At 44.2% G+C, this 26,845-nt stretch overlaps 1 protein-coding gene across 1 annotated transcript in view; it reads right to left on the bottom strand.

Moving 5' to 3' along the window:
• LOC124720446 (coiled-coil domain-containing protein AGAP005037) overlaps positions 1–26,845 on the bottom strand; it is a 992,798-nt gene that overhangs the window by 942,488 nt on the left and 23,465 nt on the right. Inside the window, exon 2 of the mRNA XM_047245796.1 lies at positions 25,518–25,544. Within this exon, the coding sequence (XP_047101752.1) occupies positions 25,518–25,544 (27 nt within the window). The remainder of the gene's footprint in view (positions 1–25,517; positions 25,545–26,845) is intronic.

The raw sequence follows: 26,845 nt of genomic DNA, 5'->3' as shown, positions 1-26,845 counted from the left end.
GAAACGAGATGGTACGCATTTCTCCTCCTTACACGAGGCAGCACATCAACGTTTCACCAGGCAATGCCGGTCAACTGCTGTTGGTGTATTAGAAATCGGTTGGAAACTTTCCTCATGTCAGCAATTTGTAGGTGTCGCCACCGGCGGCAACCTTGTGTTTATGCTCTGAAAAGCTAATCATTTGTATATCGCAGCATCTTCTTCCTGTCGGTTAAATTTCGCGTCTGTAGCACGTCATCTTCGTGGTGTACCATATGTAATGGCCCCTAGTGTACGTAAGTACCTTTTGTTCCCATCATATTTCTGAGAATTTTGCAGTCATAAAAAGTATAATTTCACTTAAGTTTGTCTCTGTTCCAAAAATCGGAACTAATTTCATGTTTTATATACAGTGTGGTCATAAAGAGCCTGAAAAGCTTGTAAGGGTGTTGTTGGGTAGGTTGTGCAGAGAAAATAAGTGCTAAGAAAAGAAAATTCGATACGTTGCGCCGTTTCACATTTATTTAACATTGAATTGAGCCAATCAGGTAATTTCGCGGGTAAATTGAAGCATTTGCACATGCTAAAATGCGGCAAAGCACAGACATCTGTGCCGGCCGCTGTGGCCGAGCGGTTCTAGGCGCTTTCAGTCCAGAACCGCGCGACCGCTAAGGTCGCGGGTTCGATCCTGCCTCGAGCATGGATGTGTGTGATGCCCTTAGGTTAGTTAGGTTTAAGTAGTTCTAAGTTCTATGGGACTGATGACCTCAGATGTTAAGTCCCGTAGTGTTCAGAGCCATTTGAACAGACATCTGTGGGTTCGTGAGTTACCACCTGCACAAATGCTCGTTACCAGCCAAAAATGTGCCTTTTTCGGAGTCGATAAATTTAATCTGTGCGAGAAAAATCTGCGTCTATTCGGTTTGAGGAAACAAAGCGAAGAACAAGTTTGGCCGCACTGTCTCCCGCAGACCGCTTCAATTTGCGCGCTCGCCGACCAGATTCGCGAAGTGCTGGCAAAATCGGAAACGGCGCAACACGTCAAACTTTGTTCCTAACAACTATTTCTCTGTAACACTCGAGCCATTCAGACCGTCTACGACGACCCTGTATGCATCGAAATGCACGCCAAAGCACTCACTTGACATCTCGTTAACTCTCTGTGGATGAGTCAGGCTGCGATGTATAAGCAGCTGTACTGAGCATATAGAATGTCTCTTGTTTTGTGAAAGTACTACGAAAATGTCTCTCCTGTGCGCGAGAACTGTATGACGCATTTTTGTGAACAAATTTTCTTGTAATCAAAACGCTCTATGAGAAATCGTCGAAATAAAAAATGTCAGCGTTATATCTCCACAAAGTGGTTCATTTTACAACAAAAAGCCCAGATGAGCTATAATATGATGAAGATTGTTCTATGTAATTTTTTCTAGATGCTTACGACGAGTGACGATCAGTGCTAATATAACGTCTTGTCTTGGGACATTGTATGGTAAATGCAATATTACCATACTGCAGTGTCTGTGATTTGACGAATTACTGTACAATGTTTGGACATGCGTCCATGTCCCAAGGAACAAGTGCTGTGGTGACTAAACCGGATACGAAATACATGAAATCTATTCGCAACTGCGAATATGGACATCTGTATGATGGAATGAGGACAATTAAAATTTATTCTGGACCACGACTCGCGAGCAGTCGCTTTACCGCTTTTTGTCATTTTTTAATTGAAAAAAGGGAGAACTTTTGTCTGCTTTATGGCAAAAACGATTACTGCCTTTCTCCTACCTCTTGTATATGGAAACGGAACAATAAAATACATAGCCCGGAAATCTAATCTGGGCTGCCTACCAAGTTTAATTTTGTTTCTCCTCTCCTTCTACCACTTAAGCGCACCATCACATTATTATTTTTTTTTATATAAGAAGCAACAAAAACAAGGAAGCGATACGACAAAAATTATGCGGATAATGTGAACTAAGAAGGGCCATCTTATCCGCTGGGATCGCCTTATCGAAGCCGGCGGCTACTAAGAGGCAGTCGTCATCGCAATGGGCGTCACCGTCGAAGTGTAATGGGACCGCTGGACACAGTCAGAGACTGTTTCTGTTAGCGTAGGGGAATCGTGGAAAGATCACACCTGCAACTCAATTTCTTCTCAGACCCGGCACACCCCAGCTCACCGATGCGTCCATGAATGACGATCCCAAATACACTAGTGGCCATTAAAATTGCTACACCACGAATATGACCTGCTACAGACGCGAAATTTAACCGACAGGAAGAAGATGCTGTGATATGCAAATGATTAGCTTTTCAGAGCATTCACACAGGGTTGGCGAGGGTAGCGACACCTACCACGTACTGACATGACGAAAGTTTCCAACCGATTTCTCGTACACAAACAGCAGTTGACCGACGTTGCCTGGTGAAACGTTGTTGTGATGCCTCGTGTAAGGAGGAGAAATGCGTACCATCACGTTTCCGACTCTGATAAAGGTCGGATTGTAGCCTATCGCGATTGACGTTTATCGTATCGCGACATTGCCGCTCGCGTTGGTCGAGATGCAATCACTGTTAGCAGAATATGGAATCTGTTGGTTCAGGAGGGTAATACGGAACGCCGTGCTGGATCCCAACGGCCTCTTATCACTAGCAGTCGAGATGACAGGCATCTTATCCGCACGGCTGTAATGGATCGTGCAGCCTCGTCTCGACCCCTGAGTCAACAAATGGGGACGTTTGCAAGACAACAACCATCTGCACGAACAGTTCGACGACGTTTGCAGCAGCACGGACTATCAGCTCGGAGACCGTGGCTGCGGTTGCCCTTGACGCTGCATCACAGACAGGAACGCCTGTGATGGTGTACTCGACGACGAACCTGGGTGCACGAATGGCAAAACGTCATTTTTGACGAATCCAGGTTCTGTTTACAGCGTAACGACGGTCGCATCCGTGTTTGGCGACATCGCGGTGAAGCACATTGGAAGCGCGTATTCATCATCGCCATACTGGCGTATCACCCGGCGTGACGGTATGGGGTGCCACTGGTCACACGTCTCGGTCACCTCTTGTTCGCATTGACGGCACTTTGAACAGTGGACGCTACATTTCAGATGTGTTACGACCCGTGGCTCTATCCTTCATTCGATTCCTGCGAAACCCTACATTTCAGCAGGATAATGCACGACCGCATGTTGCAGGTCCTGTATGGGCCTTTCTGGATACAGAAAATGTTCGACTGCTGCCGTGGCCAGCACATTCTCCAGATCTCTCACCAATTGAAAACGTGTCGTCAATGGTGACCGAGCAACTGGCTCGTCACAATGCGCCAGTCACTACTCTCGATGAACTGTGGTATCGTGTTGAAGCTGCATGGGCAGCTGTACCTGTACACGCCATCCGAGCTCTGTTTGACTCAATGCCCAGGCGTATCGAGGCCGTTATTACGGCCAGAGGTGGTTGCTCTGGGTGCTGATTTCTCAGTATGTATGCATCCAAATTGCGTGAAAATGTAATGTCAGTTCTAGTATAATTTATTTGTCCAATGAATACCCGTTTATCATCTGCTGACCAGTAGTGTAGTTAGCAAAAAGGTTCTGGTATCCCGTTCTGTTCGTTAAGACCACCGTATGGTGTAACTTCTCGGGGCTACGTTCATCATTGGTCCTTTGATTTCTGAGCATCTTGGCGCTCAAAGACCACAGACGTGCAGTGTGACTGACTGGCCAGCGTTACTGCGATACGCTTCGCCAACATGTCATACCTGCCTTGCAGGAGAGAGCCGCATTGAACTCGACAGTTTTCCTGCAAGATGCGGCGCCACCGCACATCTCTCGTGAAGTACACCTGCTTCTCCGAACCACATTTGGAAACGATCGAATTACAGCCGATCGTTTCCACAAGCTAGGCCGGCATGATCACCTCATCTCACTGCCTGTGGTTTCTGGTTCTGGGGTTACCTGAAGGACAGGGTTTACCAGGGGACCATCGACACATGTACTGATCTGAAGCACAACATATCAAGAGGGATAGCCAGCATACCTACGGGCATGATTCGCTGAGCTGTGCAGAATACAATCCTGCGCTTTCAGACGCTTCTGGACACTGATGGGCGCCATATTGAACGTCTTTTGTAGCAGTAATGGTACTGGTACGTAACGGTATGAAGTACCGTAGCAGCACACTAAAAGTGTTTCAACTGAATTGACTCTGCATTATTTCTCTTCCCCGTGTCCTTGACATTAATGCTACCAAGTTTGGTTCCTCCTGCGGTAATTAGTTTCCGTGTTGCAACGTGTTAAATAGGGAAAGTTTAATTATAACCACCCAGTTTTTAGAAATAAGCACTACCAACTGTCTCATAGCCTCATTAGTTCGGGGTTTAATAAAACATACAAAGTAAATACCAGATTCTGAGAAAATTCTTTTTCGTTCCAAAGTTTAGTAAGGTGAGGAGGAGGGCGGGGGGGGGGGGGGTCGAAGTGAGCGGGGGTTACTAGCTCATACCTGATTTAAATCGGGGTAATGGTCTCAGAAAAGTTGGGAACCATTGATCTGCATTTAATTCGGGGTAATGGTCTCAGAAACGTTCGGAAGCACTGATCTGCATGGTAACCTGAATGAATGGACTCAGTGAAGTTTGAGATGAAACACAAGCCCGAGACTGAAACTTACTGGCAGATTAAAACTGTGTGCCGGACCGAGACTCGAACTCGGGACCTTTGCCTTTCGCACGCAAGTGCTCTACCAACTGAGCTACCCAAGCACGACTCACGCCCCGTCCTCACAGCTTTACTTCTGCCAGTACCTCGTCTCCTACCTTCCAAACTTAACAGAAGCTCTCCTGCAGAACTTGGAGAACTAGCACTCCTGAAAGAAAGGATATTGCGCAGACATGGCTTAGCCACGAAACTTGCAGAACTAGCACTCCTGGAAGAAAGGATATTTACGGAGTCATAGCTTAGCCACAGCCTGGGGGATGTTTCCAGAATGAGCTTTTCACTCTGCAACGGAGTGCGCGCTGATATGAAACTTTCTGCCAGATTAAAACTGTGTGCCGGACAGAGACTCGAACTCGGGAGCTTTGCCTTTCGCGTGCAAGTCCTCTACCATCTGAGCTACCCAAACACGACTCACGGCCCGTCCTCATAGCTTTACTTTCTGCCAGTACCTCGCCTCCTACCTTTCAAACTTTACAGAAGCTCTCCTGCAGAGAGCCCAAGAGTCATAGACCAAATTCCAGGTTGAACTTCACGTTAAACACCTCACTCGGCCACCGCTGCACTCGACGCATAGCATCATTTGGAACATAGAGGCGAAATGTCCGACTCTGTAGTCCACACTAAACACTCCTCCCACCCCCCTTCCCTCCCCCCACGTAAAACAGCCACTGTCCAGTTCCTGGCCGCGCAGGATTAGCCGAGCGGTATGAGGCGCTGCAGTCATGGACTGTGCGGCTGGTCCCAACGGAGGTTCGAGTCCTCCCTCGGGCATGGGTGTGTGTGTTTGTCCTTAGGATAATTTAGGTTAAGTAGTGTGTAAGCTTAGGGACTGATGACCTTAACAGTTAAGTCCCGTAAGATTTCACACGCATTTTTTCCAGTTACTGTGTTGTTAGGACCACTGCTGGCGTGCAGATTTGTACGAATATGTGAGCAATGGTCTTTCGCGAGACACCAGATTCCAGATACGCACTGCATACAGTTCCCTCCGCAACGCTCGCTTGGAAACAGGTTGAGCCGCGGCTGCATTCACAGACAAGAGCAATTCCTGTCACGTTTGAAACCGGTTGTCACGGATAATGCGTGGCACCAGACCTTATCGGTTAAGATGTACGCCGACTGTTCTTACACCGCGCTACATGACTGCCTGTATTGCGCCGTTCCCCGTAGACAGGCTGAAAAGTCCGAGTTGATTCGGCGACCAACCTGTCAAGTCTGTTCGCGGTGTGGTCACGGGCACGTCCAAACACTACAGCTCATTTCTGTCATTATGTCACATCTCCAGGTCGACCTGTCTCACTGCGTTGATTCCATACCAGGGTTTATACAGGCCATGAAAGTCGTGAAGAAGTAATGAAAATGAGTAGGTGGTCACAAAAGTAATGAAAAGGCAATGAAATTTAGTGCGTGGTGATGAATTTTCTTCTGCGTCTGTGTCAGGTGCGCTTCTGCATCTACTGCTGCGCAGATACTCCGCAAGCCACGGTACGGTGCGTGGCGGAGGGCACTCTGCACCACAACTGGTCATTTCCTTTCCTGTTCCACTCACAAACAGAGCGAGGGAAAAACGACTATCTATACAGCGTGTTACAAAAAGGTCCGGCCAAACTTTCAGGAAACATTCCTCACACACAAATAAAGAAAAGATGTTATGTGGACATGTGTCCGGAAACGCTTAATTTCCATGTTAGAGCTCATTTTAGTTTCGTCAGTTTGTACTGTACTTCCTCGATTCACCGCCAGTTGCCCCAATTGAAGGAAGGTAATGTTGACTTCGGTGCTTGTGTTGACATGCGACTCATTGCTCTACAGTACTAGCATCAAGCACATCAGCACGTAGCATCAACAGGTTAGTGTTCATCACGAACGTGGTTTTGCAGTCAGTGCAATGTTTACAAATGCGGAGTTGGCAGATGCCCATTTGATGTACGGATTAGCACGGGGCAATAGCCGTGGCGCGGTACGTTTGTATCGAGACAGATTTCCAGAACGAAGGTGTCCCGACAGGAAGACGTTCGAAGCCATTGATCGGCGTCTTAGGGAGCACGGAACATTCCAGCCTATGACTCGCAACTGGGGAAGACCTAGAACGACGAGGACACCTGCAATGGACGAGGCAATTCTTCGTGCAGTTGACGATAACCCTAATGTCAGCGTCAGAGAAGTTGCTGCTGTACAAGGTAACGTTGACCACGTCACTGTATGGACAGTGCTACGGGAGAACCAGTTGTTTCCGTACCGTGTACAGCGTGTGCAGGCACCATCAGCAACTGATTGGCCTACACGGGTACACTTCTGCGAATGGTTCATCCGACAATGTGTCAATCCTCATTTTAGTGCAAATGTTCTCTTTACGGATGAGGCTTCATTCCAACTTGATCAAATTGTAAATTTTCACAATCGACATGTATAGGCTGACGAGAATCCTCACGCAATTGTGCAACCACGTCATCAACACAGATTTTCTGTGAACGTTTGGGCAGGCATTGTTGGTGATGTCTCGATTGGGCCCCATGTTCTTCCACCTACGCTCAATGGAGCACGTTATCATGATTTCATACGGGATACTCTACCTGTGCTGCTAGAACATGTGCGTTTACGACACAACATGTGGTTCATGCACGATGGAGCTCCTGCACATTTCAGTCGAAGTGTTCGTACGCTTCTCAACAACAGATTCGGTGACCGACGGATTGGTAGAGGCGGACCAATTCCGTGGCCTCCACGCTCTCCTGACCTCAACCCTCTTGACTTTCATTTATGGGGGCATTTGAAAGCTCTCGTCCACGCAACCCCGGTACCAAATGTAGAGACTCTTCGTGCTCGTATTGTGGACGGCTGTGATACAATACGCCATTCTCCAGGGCTGCATCAGCGCATCAAGGATTCCATGCGACGGAGGGTGGATGCATATCCTCGCTAACGGAGGATATTTTGAACATTTCCTGTAACAAAGTGTTTGAAGTCACGCTGGTACGTTCTGTTGCTGTGTGTTTCCATTCGATGATTAATGTGATTTGAAGAGAAGTAATAAAATGAGCTCTAACATGGAAAGTAAGCGTTTCCGGACACATGTCCACATAACATATTTTCTTTCTTTGTGTGTGAGGAATGTTTCCTGAAAGTTTGGCCGTACCTTTTTGTAACACCTTGTATATGTCTCCGTGTGAACCCTAATTTCTCGTATCTTGTCTTCGTGGTCCTTACACGCAGTGTGTGTTGGCGGCAGTTGAATCGTTCAGCAATCAATTTCAAATACCGGTTCTCTAAATTTTCTCAACAATGTTTCTCGAAAAGAACCTGAACATGCCTCCAGGGATTCCCATTTGAGTTCCCGAAGCATCTCCGTAACACTTACGTGTTGTTCGAACGTACCGGTAACAAATCTAGCAGCCTGTCTCCAAATTGCTTCGATGTCTTTCTTCAATCCGACCTGGTACCGATCCCAAACACTCGAGCAATACTCAAGAAGAGGTTGTATCAGCTTCCTATATGCAGTCTCCATCACAGGTGAACCACTCTTTCCTAAAATTCTCCCAATAAAACGAAGTCGGCCATTCGCCTTCTCTACCACAGTACTCACATGCTTGTTCCACGTCATATCGCTTTGCAACGACGTGTCTTAAGGGTGGTAGGACGTCAAACGGGCCGACTTGGAGCAGGAGAGGCACAACAGGACATTTTATTTTCTACTGTCTATACTTTTACAAATAAATTCATAAAACTTTGTCAGCATGACCAGTGCAAAGAAGGGCAGCTCGTTTCGTGTTATCACGCAATAGGGGTGAGAGTGTCACTGGTATGGTACGCGAGTTGGGGTGGCAGTCACTGAAACGAAGGCGGTTTGCTTTGCGGCGAGATCTATTTACGAAATTTCATTCACCAGCTTTCTCTTCCGAATGCGAAAATATTTTGTTGACACCCACCTACGTAGGGAGAAATGATTATCGCAATAAAATAAGAGAAATCAAGAGCTCGAAGGGCATGATTTAGGTGTTGCTTTTTCCCACTCGCCATTCGAGAGGGGAATGATAGAGAAGTAGTATGAAAATGTTTAAATGAACCCTCTGCCAGACACGTAAGTGTGAATTGTAGAGTAACCATGTAGCTGTAGACGTAGATGTGTTGGTGCGAACTGTGGTTGTCATTCGTGCACACGCCCGTGTTTAATGTGTAACTGCCGGAAAAAACATTGTTGTGGTTCAAATGGCTCTGAGCACTATGGGACTTAACAGCTGAGGTCATCAGTCCCCTAGAACTTAGAACTACTTAAGCCTAACTAACCTAAGGACTTCACACATCCATGCCCGAGGCAGGATTCGAACCTGCGACCGTAGCAGCAGCGCGGCTCCGGACTGGAGCGCATAGAACCGCACGGCCACCGCGGCCGGCTAACATTGTTGTATTTCTGTCAGTTACTGTCCAGTGCTGTACTGAGTAGAACGTTGTTAGAGGAGCAACAAGTGTGCATTAAATTTTGCGTGAAATCAAAGAAAACCTTTGAGAGACACACCAAATGACGTAGGATACCTACGCTGATGAGTCCTTAACCCGTACTCGGTGTTACTAATGGTTCACACGGTTTAAAAATGACCAGACGGAAGTTAAAAGATAACTCTCGTTCCGCACGTTCATCGCCGACTGCCGGTCTGGGTGGCCGAGCGGTTCTAGGCGCTTCAGTTTGGAACTGGGCGACCGCTACGGTCGCAGGTTCGAATCCTGCCTCGGGCATGGATGTGTGTGATGTCCTTAGGTTAGTTAGGTTTAAGTAGTTCTAAGTTCTAGGGGACTGATGACCATAGATGTTAAGTCCCATAGTGCTCAGAGCCATTTGAACCATTTTTTTGATTGGGTATCACTTGTGTCATACGTCTGTACGCGAGATTTTCACGCTCCTAAATATCCCTAGGTCCACTGTTTCCGATGTGATAGTGAAGTGGAAACGTGAAGGGACACGTGCAGCACAAAAGCGTACAGGCCGACTTCGTCTGTTGACTGGCAGAGACCGCCGACAGATGTTGAGGGTGGTAATGTGTAATAGGCGGACATCTATCCAGACCATCACACAGGAATTCCAAACTGCATCAGGATCCACTACAAGTACAGTTAGGCGGGAGGTGAGAAAACTTGGGATTTCACGGTCGAACGGCTGCTCATAAGCCACACATCACGCCGGTAAATGCCAGGCGACGCCTCGCTCGGTGTAAGGAGCGTCAACATTGAACGATTGAGCAGTGGAAAAACGTTGTGTGGAGTGACGAATCACGGTACACAATGTGGCGATGCGATGGCAGGGTGTGGGTATGGCGAAAGCCTGGTTAACATCATCTGCCAGCGTGTGTAGTGCCAACAGTAAAATTCGGAGGCGGTGGTGTTGTGGTGTGGTCGTGTTTTTCATGGAGGGGGCTTGCGCCCGTTGTTGTTTTGCGTGGCACTACCACAGCACAGGCCTATATTGATGTTTTAAGCACCTTCTTGCTTCCCAATGTTAAAGAGCAATTCGGGGATGGCGATTGCATCTTTCAACACGATCGAGGACCTGTTCATAATGCATGGCCTGAGTAATTACACGACAATAACATCCCTGTAACGGACTGGCCTGCACATAGTCCTGACCTGAATCCTACAGAAAAGCTTTGGGATGTTTTGGAACGCCGACTTCGTGCCAGGCCTCACCGACCGACATCAATACTTCTCCTCAGTGCAGCACTCCGTGAAGAATGGGCTGTCTTTCCCCGAGAAACCTTCCAGCACCTGATTGAACGTGTGCCTGCGAGAGTGGAAGCTGTCATGAAGGCTAAGGGTGGGCCAACACCATACTGAATTCCAGCATTACCGATGGAGTCCGCCACGCCCTTGTAAGTCATTTTCAGCCAGGTGTCCGGATACTTTTGCTCACGTAGTGTGTATGGCACCGTTTCAATAGAGAAGAGATCGATTGATAGGAGACACTGTGAGACATCAAGGGATCACCTACTTAGTATTGGAGGGAAGTGTGTGTCCCGGGGGGGGGGGGTTAAAATGGTGGAGGGAGACCAAGAATACAATAAACAGGTTCAAGTGGACGGAGGGCGCAATAGTTGCTAAGAGATGAGGGGACTTGCACAGGATGGACTTCAGTATTCGGACTGAAAACCGCAGCAAGAAAACATAGTCCGGTTGCGTCCGGTCAAAATGTTCATTTCCTAACAGTTTCCATTTTCGTGATGTAGTTATGCAACTTTCTTTTGTACTGCAGTTCCAGCAGCTTTAACGGTTTGCCTTAAATCACCATGTACATGGCCTTTTCTGTAATTGTAACCAATTACCTCGGGGAGGTTAGTAAAACTTTTTTACAAGTCGGGGCGTGGGGAACTGGAAACGACTGTATTTCCGTTGCCCGTAATCAAGTCGTTTCGCCGAATGCGGCGTTAATCCCAACGCACAGTACAGCCTGATACCGATCGTGTATCGGGAGCGAACTGTTGTTGCTCGTTCATTAGATATTCGGCAGAGTTGGAGATTGCTTTGCCGTTCCCACCATCCCCCTCTGATTTCATTAACGCCGGACAATCTGCTTTAATTAAAAACTTTGGAGACCTCTGCAGATAAGGCAGGAAGCGCTAATTCCGTTCCGACATTGGCGAGAGCCGAGCGTCCTTGCTGTTGTACGCAGTGTGAGTTTCCGAACGCGTTTGGCGTCTGCACTTCCTCGAAATAGGAGTAGTCTGTGAGCCAGGGGGGGAATATTTAGAAATAGTTGCCAATGTATCTGACATGCGAAATACGTAGGAAGTGAGGAAACAGTAATATGTTATTACTGTTGTCGTTGTAGTGGTCTTCAGTCGCCAAGTAGGGATGGAATAAACCGACCGGCTAGAACCGATATCAGTATTTCTGCGTAACCGGTATTTTTCGGTATTTTTTTGGGTCGATTATGTATTCTTATTTGTTGCTAATGACTGTGCGAACACCGTTACATCAATTTGTCATAGCAGTGGTGCTAAAAGTTTCGATTTTTAATTAAAACGCTTTTAAAAAACGAGTAATGTTGAATCGTGAAATTTACATTGCTTTGAAATATTGGGTTATTACAGAAAATGAGAAAAGCGATCAGAGCTATTTTAATAACGACGCCGACAGTTAAAAATATCCAACAAACGCATGAGATAAGAATAAATACAGAGTACAAGGTGTATGCCACGTTTGTTGATTGTAGCTCAAAAACATTTGTTGTTGGTAGGAAGTTCTGTGGTTTCTGAAGCACTGCTGTCGTCTTTCAATGATACTGATTCCGATAAAAGGGGTCATCTTAAGATCAATGCATTGTAGAACGAGTCTTTGTAGAAAGACTGGATAGTGAATATTATGCAATGGATTAATTCATTACTGATATTTTGACACTTGTCAAATAATTTTTCCTGTTTGCTAAATGTTCTATTTTGGCTCCTGTCGAATTGTTCATTTGAATGTTTTCGAAGACCATTTCTGATGCCTCAAAACATGTCCTACCAACCGATCCCTTCTTCTAGTCAAGATGTGCCACAAACTCCTCTCCAATTCTATTCAATACCTCCTCATTAGTTATGTGATCTACCCATCTAATCTTCAGCATTCTTCTGTAGCACCACATTTCGAAAGCTTCTATTCTCTTCTTGTCTAAACTATTTATCGTCCACGTTTCAGTTCCATACAAAAACTTTCAGAAGCGACTTCCTGACGTTTAAATCTATACTCGATGTTAACAAATTTCTCTTCTTCAGAAACGCTTTCCTTGACATTGCCAGTCTACATTTTATATCCTCTCCACTTCGACCATCAATTATTTTGCTCCCCAAATAGCAAACCTCATTTACTACTTTCAGCTTCTCATTTCCTAATCTAATTCCCTCAGCATCACTCGACTTAATTCGACTACATTCCAGTATCCTCGTTTTGCTTTTGTCGATGTTCATCTTATATCCTCCTTTCAAGACACTGTCCATTCCGTTCAGCTGCTCTTCCAAGTCCTTTGTTGTCTCTGTCATCGGCGAACCTCAAAGTTTTTATTTCTTCTCCATGGATTTTAATACCTACTCCGAACTTTCCTTTCGTTTCCTTTACTGCTTCCTCAATATAAAGATTGAATAACATCGAGGATAGGCTGCAACCCTGTCTCACTCCCTTCCCAACCACTGCTTCCCTTTCATTCCCCTCGACTCTTATAACTGCCATCTGGTTTCTGTACAAGTTGTAAATAGCCTTTCGCTCCCTGTTTTTTACCCCTGCCACCTTCAGCATTTGAAAGAGAGTATTCCAGTCAACATTGTCAATAGCTTTCTCTAAGTCTACAAATGCTAGAAACTTAGGTTTGCCTTTCCTTAATCTATTTTCTAAGATAAGTCGTAGGGTCAGTATTGCCTCACGTGCTCCAACATTTGTACGGAATCCAAACTGATCTTCCCCGAGGTCGGCTTCTACCAGTTTTTCCATTCGTCTGTAAATAATTCGCGTTAGTATTTTGCAGCTGTGACTTATTAAACTGATAGTTCGGTAATTTTCACATCTGTCAACACCTGCTTTTTTTCGGATTGGAATTATTATATTCCTCTTGAAGTCTGAGGGAATTTCGCCTGTCTCATACATCTCGCTCACCAGATGGTAGAGTTTTGTGAGGACTGGCTCTCCCAAGGCCGTCAGTAGTTCTAATGGAATGTTGTCTACTCCCGGGGCCTTGTTTCGACTTAGGTGTTTCAGTGCTCTGTCAAACTCTTCACGCAGTATCTTATCTACCATTTCTTCTTCATCTACATCCAATTCCATAATATTGTCCTCGAGAACATCGTCGTTGTTTAGACCCTCTATATACACCTTCCACCTTTCTGCTTTCCCTTCTTTGCTTAGAACTGGGTTTCCATGTCAGCTCTCGATATTCATGCAAGTGGTTCTCTTTTCTCCAAAGGTCTCTTTAATTTTCCTCTAGGCATAATCTATCTTACCCCTAGTGAGTCAAGCCTCTACATCCTTACATTTGTCCTCTAGCCATCCCTGCTTAGCCACCTTGCACTTCCTGTCGATGTCATTTCTGAGACGTTTGTATTCCTTTTTGCCTGCACATTAAGTAGGGTTTCCATTTGACTGTATTTGTCAGTGCACTGGATCTCATACTATTGCACATGCACCGTGCACAACTATACCAGCCGACAATGTCAGCTTCCATTTTTTTTCTTTTTTTTTTGTGGCAGTTTACTATTACACAGCGTCACCGGATCAGATCCGGTCCAATTGTGTCGGTGGATAAGAGGAGACATTCAGTGCTGTTTACGTGACTTTTATGATTTTTTCCTCAAAGCTATAGTATTAGGTAAATACTTTTGATTTATCCAAATTTATGAAGGAAAACGTAAAATTGGAACGAGGAGAATTCCAATTTGAAACAAAAGGAGCCATTTCTGCAGTAAGATGGATGGATAACCGTCCAGTCACTTTCCTGTCCTCAATTCATGACCCATGAGAAACAGCCACAGTGAAAAGGAAAAACAAGGATGGTACTAGTACAGAGATTTCTTGTCCTGAAGTTGTGGCAGAATACAACAAAATAATGGGTGGTGTCGATAAGTTTGATCAATTACGAGAAAGGTATGCTATTGGCAGACGTTCTGTAAAATGGTGGCACAGAATATTTTATTTCCTGCTGTACGTTGCTGCAGTGAAAAGTTTTATCCTGTGGAAAATAAGTAAAAGAGAAAGTGGACAGCATGATCAGCTCACATGCAGGATCTATCTAGCCAGACAACTGATCGCTGGCTTCTCATCCCAAAAAAGGCGTGGACCAAAACCTGTCTTTCTGGTAAAAAGGGGTAAAGTGCCTGAAGATTTTCGTCATGTGGCTGCAGGAGAGCATCGACCCATTTCAGGAGAAACGTACTGGACGTGCCGTCATTGTAGTACCAAAGCTGCGGAAAAGAGCACTCGCTGTGTTTGTACATATTGTCAAATACCACTCTGCATAGACCCATGTTTCAGAAAATTTCATGGCAAGTAATTGTGAACAATCATTGTAACAAGAGAAGTAAATTTATCAAATAAATATGACATATATTGAAAAAGTTGTTTTTGTCATTTAACTCCAAGGATGGGCAGTCGGAAGAATACTTCCCACCTTGTTGTGTGACGTCACTTTCACAGTTGGAGCAAATTTGGTATTCTGTATGATAAATATACCTATCTGTTAACTACTATCTGCTCTCCATTCATTAAAACAACTGCTCAATAATTTTGCCCACGAAAGGGTTAAGTTACGTGCCACCCTCCGATGGTAGAAGTACAGAACTTCCCTAAAAGTGTCTTTGCCTTTACACTGTTTCCCACTACTTTATTGTTGAGAGGCCATTGTGTAGACTCATGATAAAAATTCGGAGAAAGAAGGTAACTAAATATTTCACTTTCATACAGTTTAAGCATTTGAGCAGCGCACGCCAGGAAAGTTCTCAGAAGACACAAATGTTATCTGTTTCATACTGAACTGGAGTTTGGAGTGACATCTCGCGTTAGCCATTACAGCTGCGAGGTATGGTTCAAATGGCTGTGACCACTATGCGACTTAACTTCTGAGGTCATCAGTCCCCTGGAACTTAGAACTACTTAAACCTAACTAACCTAAGGACATCACACACACCCATGCCCGAGGCAGGATTCGAACCTGCGACCGAAGCGGTCGCGCGGTTCCAGACTGGAGCGCCTAGACCCGCTCGGTCACTCCGGCCGGCGGTGCGAGGTACCGCACGGCCCTCTCTCCCTGACTCCAGTGACAGTCCAGAGAGGACTGGCAATTCTCTGTACAAGCATTGCCCACACTTTCCAGCGTCACACTACTCTGAAGTACCCTCTGCCACACAACGTCGATAGTATCCGCCCCCTATCACGAATCACAAGAGGAGGAGGTGTACTTGGAAAAGGCCGGGAGATACGGGAAGATTTCAATTAGATTACATCATGGTCAGACAGATATTCCGAAATCAGATACTGGATTGTAAGGCGTACCCAGGAGCAGATATAGACTCAGATCACAATATAGTAGTGATGAAGAGTAGGCTGAAGTTCAAGACATTAGTCAGGAAGAATCAATACGCAAAGAAGTGGGATACGGAAGTACTAAGGAATGACGAGATACGTTTGAAGTTCTCTAACGCTATAGATACAGCAATAAGGAATAGCGCAGTAGGCAGTACAGTTGAAGAGGAATGGACATCTCTAAAAAGGGCCATCACAGAAGTTGGGAAGGAGAACATAGCTACAAAGAAGGTAGCTGCGAAGAAACTATGGGTAACAGAAGAAATACTTCAGTTGATTGATGAAAGGAGGAAGTACAAACATGTTCCGGGAAAATCAGGAATACAGAAATACAAGTCGCTGAGGAATGAAACAAATAGGAAGTGCAGAGAAGCTAAGACGAAATGGCCGCAGGAAAAATGTGAAGACATCGAAAAAGATATGATTGTCGGAAGGACAGACTCAGCATACAGGAAAGTCAAAACAACCTTTGGTGACATTAAAAGCAACGGTGGTAACATTAAGAGTGCAACGGGAATTCCACTGTTAAATGCAGAGGAGAGAGCAGATAGGTGGAAAGAAAACATTGAAAGCCTCTGTGAGGGTGAAGATTTGTCTGATGTGATAGAAGAAGAAACAGGAGTCGATTTAGAAGAGATAGGGGATCCAGTATTAGAATCTGAATTTAAAAGAGCTCTGGAGGACTTACGGTCAAATAAGGCAGAAGGGATAGATAACATTCCATCAGAATTTCTAAAATCATTGGGGGAAGTGGCAACAAAACGACTATTCACGTTGGTGTGTAGAATATATGAGTCTGGCGACATACCATCTGACTTTCGGAAAAGCATCATCCACACAATTCCGAAGACGGCAAGAGCTGACAAGTGCGAGAATTATCGCACAATCAGCTTAACAGCTCATGCATCGAAGCTGCTTACAAGAATAATATACAGAAGAATGGAAAAGAAAATTGAGAATGCGCTAGGTGACGATCAGTTTGGCTTTAGGAAAAGTAAAGGGACGAGAGAGGCAATTCTGACGTTACGGCTAATAATGGAAGCAAGGCTAAAGAAAAATCAAGACACTTTCATAGGATTTGTCGACCTGGAAAAAGCGTTCGACAATATAAAAGGTGCAAGCTGTTCGAGATTCTGAAAAAAGTAGGGGTAAGCTAGAGGGAGAGACGGGTCATATACAATATGTACAACAACCAAGAGGGAATAATAAGAGTGGACGATCAAGAACGAAGTGCTCGTATTAAGAAGGGTGTAAGACAAGGCTGTAGCCTTTCGCCCCTACTCTTCAATCTGTACATCGAGGAAGCAATGATGGAAGTAAAAGAAAGGTTCAGGAGCGGAATTAAAATACAAGGTGAAAGGATATCAATGATACGATTCGCTGATGACTTTGCTATCCTGAGTGAAAGTGAAGAAGAATTAAATGATCTGCTGAACGGAATGAACAGTCTAATGAGTACACAGTATGGTTTGAGAGTAAATCGGAGAAAGACGAAGGTAATGAGAAGTAGTAGAAATGAGAACAGCGAGAAACTTAACATCAGGATTGATGGTCACGAGGTCAATGAAGTTAAGGAATTCTGCTACCTAGGCAGTAAAATAACAAATGACGGACGGAGCAAGGAGGACATCAAAAGCAGACTCGCTGTGGCAAAATAGGCATTTCTGGTCAAGAGAAGTCTACCAGTATCAAATACTGGCCTTAATTTGAGGAAGAAATTTCTGAGGATGTACGTCTGGCGTACAGCATTGTATGGTAGTGAAACATGGACTGTGGGAAAACCGGAACAGAAGAGAATCGAAGGATTTGATATGTGGTGCTATAGACGAATGTTGAAAATTAGGTGGACTGATAAGGTAAGGAATGAGGAGGTTCTACGCAGAATCGGAGAGGAAAGGAATATGTGGAAAACACTGATAAGGAGAGGGGACAGGATGATAGGACATCTGCTAAGACATGAGGGAATGACTTCCATGGTACTAGAGGGAGGTGTAGAGGGCAAAAACTGTAGAGGAAGACAGAGATTGGAATACGTCAAGCAAATAATTGAGGACGTAGGTTGCAAGTGCTACTCTGAGATGAAGAGGTTAGCACAGGAAAGGAATTCGTGGCGGGCCGCATCAAACCAGTCAGTAGACTGATGACCAAAAAAAAAAATCACGAAACATCAGCACGAAGCGCCTTCTGCCTCATACATCGGTACATCTACATCCATACTCCGCAAGCCACCTGACGGTGTGTGGCGGAGGGTACCTTGAGTGCCTCTATCGGTTCTCCCTTCTATTCCAGTCTCGTAGTGTTCGTGGAAAGACAGATTGTCGGTATGCTTCTGTGTGGGCTCTAATCTCTCTGATTTTATCCTCATGGTCTCTTCGCGAGATATACGTAGAAGGGAGCAAGATACTGCTTGACTCCTCGGTGAAGGTATGTTCTCGAAACTTCAACGAAAGCCCGTACCGAGCAACTGAGCGTCTCTCTTGCAGAGTCTTCTACTGGAGTTTATCTATCATCTCCGTAACGCTTTCGCTATTACTAAATGATCCTGAAACGAAGCGCGCTGCTCTCAGTTGGATCTTCTCTATCTCTTCTATCAACCCTGTCTGGTCCGTACACTGCTGAGTAGTATTCGAGCAGTGGGCGAACAAGCGTACTGTAACCTACTTCCTTTGTTTTCGGACTGCATTTCCTTACGATTCTTCCAGTGAATCTCAGTCTGGCATCTGCTTTACCGACCATCAACTTTATATGATCATTACATTTTAAATCACTCCTAATGCGTACTCCCAGATAATTTATGGAATAAACTGCTTCCAGTTGCTGACCTACTATGTTGGGATCTTTCTTTCTATGTATTCGCAGCACATTACACTTGTCTACATTGAGATTCAATTGCCATTCCCTGCACCATGCGTCAATTCGCTACAGATCCTCCTGCATTTCAGTACAATTTTTCATTGTTACAACCTTTCGATATACCACAGCATCATCCGCAAAAAGCCTTAGTGAACTTCCGATGTCATCCACAAGGTCACTTATGTATACTGTGAATAGCAACGGTCCTACGACACTCCCCTGCGGCACACCTGAAATCATTCTTACTTCGGAAGACTTCTCTCCATTGAGAATGACATGCTGCGTTCTGTTATCTAGGAACTCTTCAATCCAATCACACAATTGGTCCGACAGTCCATATGCTCTTACTTTGTTCATTAAACGACTGTGGGGAACTGTATCGAACGCCTTGCGGAAGTCAAGAAACACGGCATCTACCTGGGAACCCGTGTCTATGGCCCTCTGAGTTTCGTGGACGAATAGCGCGAGCTGGGTTTCCACACGATCGTCTTTTTCGAAACCCACGCTGATTCCTACAGAGTAGATTTCTAGTTTCCGGAGAAGTCATTATACTCGAACATAATACGTGTTCCAAAATTCTACAACTGATCGACGTTACAGATATAGTTCTGCACATCTGTTCGACGTCCCTTCTTGAAAACGGGGATGACCTGCGCCCTTTTCCAATCCTTTGGAACGCTACGCTCTTCTAGAGACCTACGGTACACCGCTGCAATAAGGGGGGCAAGTTCCTTCGCGTACTCGGTGTAAAATCGAACTGGTATCCCATCAGGTCCAGCGGCCTTACCTCTTTTGAGCGATTTTAATTGTTTCTCTATCCCTCTGCCACACATTATTGATACGCAGCACCCTTTGCCACAAAACATCGGTAACAAACGCACTTTGCTACGTCACACTGGTACGGGAGTCCATACAGTTATGAAATTCACCGATGGATGCCAGTGGCATCGTTTTCAGAGGGTCAGGAAATTAGCTTCGTCATTTTTAACCCAGCTGGCACAAAATCTTCACAAATTATACACAGAAACTTTTCTCGTAAATCAGTCTGTCTGTTAGTGAATAACATCTCTACCGTAGTTCCTGAGATTAGCGTGAGCATACAGAACTGCAGCAGAGACTTCAGTTTTTATGCCAGGTGGTTATAATTAAACTGTGGTGTTCAGAGTACTGCTGTGTTTGCTGTACATTGCAAAGCACAGAAACATCACAGGCAGGTTGGTGTGCTCGTGGAGTATGCTAAAAAATAATAGTTCCACTTCCTCCCACCAGGTGAAAATACGGCGCTGTAAGCAGTCAGAATGTCGTGTGCGTGCAGGAAAGGGGGAGCAACCATCAAGATAACGGTCCCTCTGGTAGATTTATTACGATATGGTCACAAGTTACAACATGTGTTCAGTGTGGTGTCCCAACTCAACAACATGCTACAACCGTTAAATGGCATCTTTGACAGTTGTTTGCAGCATATCCGGTATAATCGGAGCGATATGTCGTTGTATCCTATCCTCCAGACATCCCCGCAACCAGAACTCATATGGATTTAGGCTGGGGGATATAAAAGGAAGAAGGAAGGAAGATTGCGTGTAACGTCCCCCAGACTTCCTAGATACTTGAAGTGGTCAACAGTCTTGAAACTGAATCCATCTAAGTCAAAGTTGCATCCTTTCTGGTTTTCCTACTTATGGGCAGGTATTCTGTCTTCTCTTCATTACATGGAATCCTGTTTTCTCGCCAATTTTGTAATAGTTTTGCATCATTCTGATTAATTCTCTTTTGGAACTACTTATTAGTGCTACATCACCGGCATAGGCAAGTCTTGTAATGTTCACATCCTGTAGCTGGATCCCTTGTGGACTGGTTTTAGAAAATTCTCTATCGATCTTCTCTAGGACAAGGTTAGATAAAATAGGTGAAATGACATCCCCTTGTCTCAGTCCAGTGTACACCTTAAAAACTTCAGTTTCTCCTACCGGAGTCTTCATGCGACTTAAAATTTCATCTATACACATTTTAACTAATCTGATTAATTTTGATGGTATTTTAAATTCCTTCATTATATTTAGGAGTGTTTGTCGGTGTATGCTATCATAGGCCTTTTCAAAATCTAAGGATAATATATGGACATCTACATTGAATTCCCACGCCTTTTCAGCTAATAGTCTTAGGGTGAATAAGTGATCTAATGTGGATCTGTTTCTGCGACGGGGTATCCGAGCGGTTCTAGGCGCTACAGTCTGGAACCGCGCGACCGCTACGGTCGCAGGTTCGAATCCTGCCTCTGGCATGGATGTGTGTGATGCAGGGAAGAATGCTGAAGATTAGATGGGTGGATCACATAACTAATGAGGAGGTATTGAATAGAATTGGGGAGAAGAGGAGTTTGTGGCGCAACTTGACAAGAAGGAGCGACCGGTTGGTAGGATATGTTCTGAGGCATCAAGGGATCACAAATTTAGCATTGGAGGGCAGCATGGAGGGAGACCAAGAGATGAATACACTAAGCAGATTCAGAAGGATGTAGGTTGCACTAGGTACTGGGAGATGAAGAAGCTTGCACAGGATAGAGTAGCATGGAGAGCTGCATAAAACCAGTCTCAGGACTGAAGACCACAACAACAACAACAAGTTCTAGGGGACTGATGACCTCAGATGTTAAGTCCCATAGTGCTCAGAGCTATTTGAACCATTTTTTGTTTCTGCGGAAACCGCAATAGTCCCCAATCAGTTCTTCTGTTACTGGTATCACCCTGTTTAATAGGCAGCTCGATAAGATTTTGTAGGTGACATGCAGTAAGGCAATTCCTCTGTAGTTATCACAAACAAGTGGATCATTCTTCTTCAATATGGAGTCCAAATAAAAGGACTCCCAAGAATAAAAGATTTGCATAACGTAAGTATTCACCACGCCAGAGACAAAGGCCAACTGCTCTAACGTACAGACTCAAGCGATAAGTAAAATCTGGGACGCAGAGGGCGCTGAGTACACGCGCGTAAGAACTGCGCCTCCTTTGTGTTAAGTAACAGCATTTTACATTAAAGTAAGACTAAAAATTCCTTCTGCAAGGCTATTAATAACGCAATAAATTAACAGGTAAACGTAAGGTATAAAATCTCTAATACGTTTGCTGACCGACTAAAACTGTATGTAAATTCAGCGTGCAGAAGCTATAGCTCTATTTACAAAGGACCAGTCTTATAAATACCTGGGGAAAGAAGAGAGCACGTCAAGCTAAGAGACCGCCACTAGAAAAAGAAACTTCTGCTTAACGCTGCGGAAGCTTAAGCGATAAGGAAAAATTCGACTGCAGTGGGCGCTATGCAGGGTGTTACAAAAAGGTACGGCCAAACTCTCAGGAAACATTCCTCACACACAAAATAAAGAAAATATGTTACGTGGACATGTGTCCGGAAACGCTTACTATCCACGTTAGAGCTCATTTTGTTACTTCTCTTCAAATCACATTAATCATGGAATGGAAACACACAGCAACGGAACGTACCAGCGTGACTTCAACACTTTGTAACAGGAAATGTACAAAATGTCCTCCGTTAGCGAGGATACGTGCATCCACCGCCGGCCGAAGTGGCCGTGCGGTTAAAGGCGCTGCAGTCTGGAACCGCAAGACCGCTACGGTCGCAGGTTCGAATCCTGCCTCGGGCATGGATGTTTGTGATGTCCTTAGGTTAGTTATGTTTAACTAGTTCTAAGTTCTAGGGGACTAATGACCTCAGCAGTTGAGTCCAATAGTGCTCAGAGCCATGCATCCACCCTCCGTCGCATGGAATCCCTGATGCGCTGATGCAGACCTGGAGAATGGCATATTGTATCACAGCCGTCCACAATACGAGCACGAAGAGTATCTACATTTGGTACCGGGGTTGCGTAGACGAGAGCTTTCAAATGGCCCCATAAATGAAAGTCAAGAGGGTTGAGGTCAGGAGAGCGTGGAGGCCACGGAATTGGTCCGCCTCTACCAATCCGTCGGTCACCGAATCTGTTGTTGAGAAGCGTACGAACACTTCGGCTGAAATGTGCAGGAGCTCCATCGTGCATGAACCACGTGTTGTGTCGTAAAGGCACATGTTCTAGCAGCACAGGTAGAGTATCCCGTATGAAATCATGATAACGTGCTCCATTGAGCGTAGGTGGAGAAACATGGGGCCCAATCGAGACATCACCAACAATGCCTGCCCAAACGTTCACAGAAAATCTGTGTTGATGACGTGATTGCACAATTGCGTGCGGATTCTCGTCAGCCCACACATGTCGATTGTGAAAATTTACAATTTGGTCACGTCGGAATGAAGCCTCATCCGTAAAGAGAACATTTGCACTGAAATGAGGATTGGCACATTGTCGGATGAACCATTCGCAGAAGTGTACCCGTGGAGCCCAATCAGCTGCTGATAGTGCCTGCACACGCTGTACGCGGTACGGAAACAACTGGTTCTCCCGTAGCACTCTCCATACAGTGACGTGGTCAACGTTACCTTGTACAGCAGCAACTTCTCTGACGCTGACATTAGGGTTATCGTCAACTGCACGAAGAATTGCCTCGTCCATTGCAGGTGTCCTCGTCGTTCTAGGTCTTCCCCAGTCGCGAGTCGTAGGCTGGAATGTTCCGTGCTCCCTAAGACGCCGATCAATTGCTTCGAACGTCTTCCTGTCGGCACACCTTCGTTCTGGAAATCTGTCTCGATACAAACGTACCGCGCCACGGATATTGCCCTGTGCTAATCCGTACATCAAATGGGCATCTGCCAACTCCGCATTTGTAAACATTGCACTGACTGCAAAACCACGTTCGTGATGAACACTAACCTGTTGATGCTACGTACTGATGTGCTTGATGCTAGTACTGTAGAGCAATGAGTCGCATGTCAACACAAGCACCGCAGTCACCATTACCTTCCTTCAATTGGGCCAACTGGCGGTGAATCGAGGAAGTACAGTACATACTGACGAAACTAAAATGAGCTCTAACATGGAAATTAAGCGTTTCCGGGCACATGTCCACATAACATCTTTTCTTTCTTTGTGTGTGAGGAATGTTTCCTGAAAGTTTGGCCGTACCTTTTTGTAACACCCTGTATACATGCGCGTAAGCACTGCGTCTTGCAGGTGTTAAGTAACGTAATTTTACACTGAAGCAAAATGACAATCTCTTAAACAATGCCAGTAACAAATGTAATAATTTTAGAGGTATACATGCCAATTTTATATATGATAGGAGTCGCTCGCCTTCAGGTAATGTAATTTACCAGCATGTGATGTAACAAGCGAGTACGCATACCTCACCAATATTTTTGTATTATTAATATAGCAAACATAGTTTGTATTCGTTTATATACATTTTTAGGACCCACTCCTCCTGAAGAAGATATTTTTGTAAAAATCGAAACCTAGGGCGAGGGCTAAATAAAGCTTTAATTTGGAACTGGTTGGCTGATTTTTGTCAACATCTTCAATCCTGCAATCATTCTACTACACCAGGAATACAGGATGATTGGAATTAATGTTTAAAAACACCCGAAGCGACATGGCGCTATGACAAGCAAATTAATGTAAGACACGCGGGGCCTTGTCGGGAAATACGCCGAAAGTGGATGACAAATGTCGAACACGTGACGTCACCGGATGACGTACTTCGCCGAACGTGTAGCTCTCTTGGGCTGTTGATACTACCCTCGCCGGGGGGCGGGGGGTGGGGGGGGGGGAGGGGGGGCAGTGCTACATATATCGATGCACAACACGACAAATTTCGGACACCTTTTGTGAATGTGATCTATTGTCAACGTAGAAGTTACAAAATTACTGTCCTCTCAATGGTTCAATGGCTCTGACCACTATGGGACTTAACTTCTGAGGTCATCAGTCCCCTAGAACTTAGAACTACTTAAACCAAACTACCCTAAGGACATCACACACATCCATGCCCGAGGCATGATTCGAACCTGCGTCCGTAGCGGTCGCGCGGTGCCAGATTGTAGCGCCTAGAACCGCTCGGCCACCCCGGCAGGCCCAGGGTGTAAGGCAGCGCTGTAATATATCAACTAGACTGTTCAATATCGACATCAACATCCTTGTTAGGGAATGGATAAACGACACAGTACCTCAGGGTATATGAATTCGGAGAAATAAATATCTAAAAATAACGCTTTTTGCCGATGACGATCTAATCATACAGGATAGTAAAGACAAACTACAAATAGCGGTAAATAGATTAAATAATTCAAGTCTAAATTATAGCCTGAATATATCAACAACAAAAATAAACACCACAAGATCCAACAGAATCATCAGTAACATAATAACAGAACAGGTGTCACATTTTCGGTATCTAGGATGTGTCATAACGTTTGAAGGAGAGAAAGACATAAATAAGAGAATTAATACCTACCAAAATATATGTGGCACGATCAGAGTAACACCAATGGGTAAAGCGAAAAGAGAAACCCAAATGAAATTTTATAAAGTCACAAGACTACTCACATTACTATGTGGATCAGAAAGTTGGACATTGAGAACAAAAGACGTAAGACAATTTCAAGCATCACAAAAGAAGTTCTTCAGATCAGTGAAAGGCTGTACAACAGAAGACAAAGTAAGAAATAAGGAAAGAACTGGGGATACAATCATTAACTGAAAAAGTAATCCCATTTATTGCATATGCCATCTCAGAGAATCCTTCGACAAGAGCAGGTTAGGCCGGAATAGATCTTAAGCCCTAAACCTGAACTGGCAGAAGAAGAAGAAGAGTAAAAAGAATAAGAGTACAAAACTCTATTGCAAGTTTCTTCTGTATTTCAACAAATCAATGTCATGTATTCACAATACTCAGTAAGAATACCGTCACCAACAGAATGCCACACAGAAAACTTAAGAGACGTTGACACAAAATACATATTTACCAAAGTTGAACTCACCTTCCGCCTTTGTGACTTTGAACTCATCTGCAACCAACCAGACATGCAAAAAAAAGAAAAATTCCAAGATACATGTTAGTAAAATTAGTAGCAACGAACTGCATATCTGTCTTTCTAATTAATTGATGGAAATGGCATCAAACTAAATAATTTAAATATACTTTGAATGTTATTAACCATCGTGCAAATATAAAAAGGTCATTACTGAAGAATTTATTAGAGACTATAAAAAGTTGTTAAGGGAAAATTTTCAGTATAATAAAAGGGTATCATACGTTAGAATTTTTAATATTATGTACATACTGAACAATATGCAAAACAATAGCTTATAGGTAGCATGTTCAAAAACTTCATTACTTTCCCAAAAGATTATATTATTTTACTACAGGCAATATAGAATAAGAGCACAGGACACATAATTAAAAATCACCAATACGCAATCTCTCAGAAAACAACTTTATGAGGAGGGGTTTTTAAAAGGTGATTCTATTACAGGGAATGCAATATTTTGTTCAATACTGTCATTTTCAAGTACTACTGTTGCTTACATTAGGAATCAATACAGTTTATATATTTAGTGAAACGAAAGTGTAGTTCTTACTATATCATGCCCAGATATTAGTTTTGAGCTAACAGGGTTCTCCAATAAACACTGAGTAAATGGGTCATGCTAGCAATTGAACTGAAATGATTAAATAATTATGAATGAAAGCAAACCAACATGTAATATGTAAAAAATGTTACGTAACTTACTTTAGATGTAACCTGTTAATTCAGAAAAAAGTCTTTAAGTTACTGGTTTGTTACATGATGACGAAATCATAAAATGCAGGAAATCAAGGCAATACAATTGATGGTAATTTGTGAGGTTACCTTTAAGATGTTACAGCAACTATGTTAGAACTGTAACTGTGAGCTATAAATATGAATGAGAAGCGCTTTGATAAACCTAGGAAATTTAAGATATTAGTTGTCATAAACAGAAGTAGACTGGTATCAGGGCTGACTCATTATTGTATCTGTCAACCAGCTCATTTTTAGCGTAAAGTTTTTCACAACCTACACAATAATTTTCTTGTAATCTCTGTCTGTTGGAACAGAGTGCATACATTGTCCTCGAGTAACGATGGCCCGATTTCTGTTGTTGAAATGTGTTGCCTGTGATAAAAGCACGTAACTATGTGACAATCTATGTCTCATACTGAAAGACAATCTCTGTAATCATACTGTTTTGGTTTTATCACTGTTTTCAGTTCTTCTTGAATCACTTCTTATCATCCAAAATATAAAAGATGCGTAGGCGGCTTTGATTTATACTATGTATTGAT

Source organism: Schistocerca piceifrons, chromosome 11 (genome assembly GCF_021461385.2).
Source record: "Schistocerca piceifrons isolate TAMUIC-IGC-003096 chromosome 11, iqSchPice1.1, whole genome shotgun sequence".
Classification (NCBI taxonomy): domain Eukaryota; kingdom Metazoa; phylum Arthropoda; class Insecta; order Orthoptera; family Acrididae; genus Schistocerca; species Schistocerca piceifrons.
Note: the sequence above shows the minus strand (reverse complement) of the source record. Positions and strands in the feature narration are given on the sequence as shown.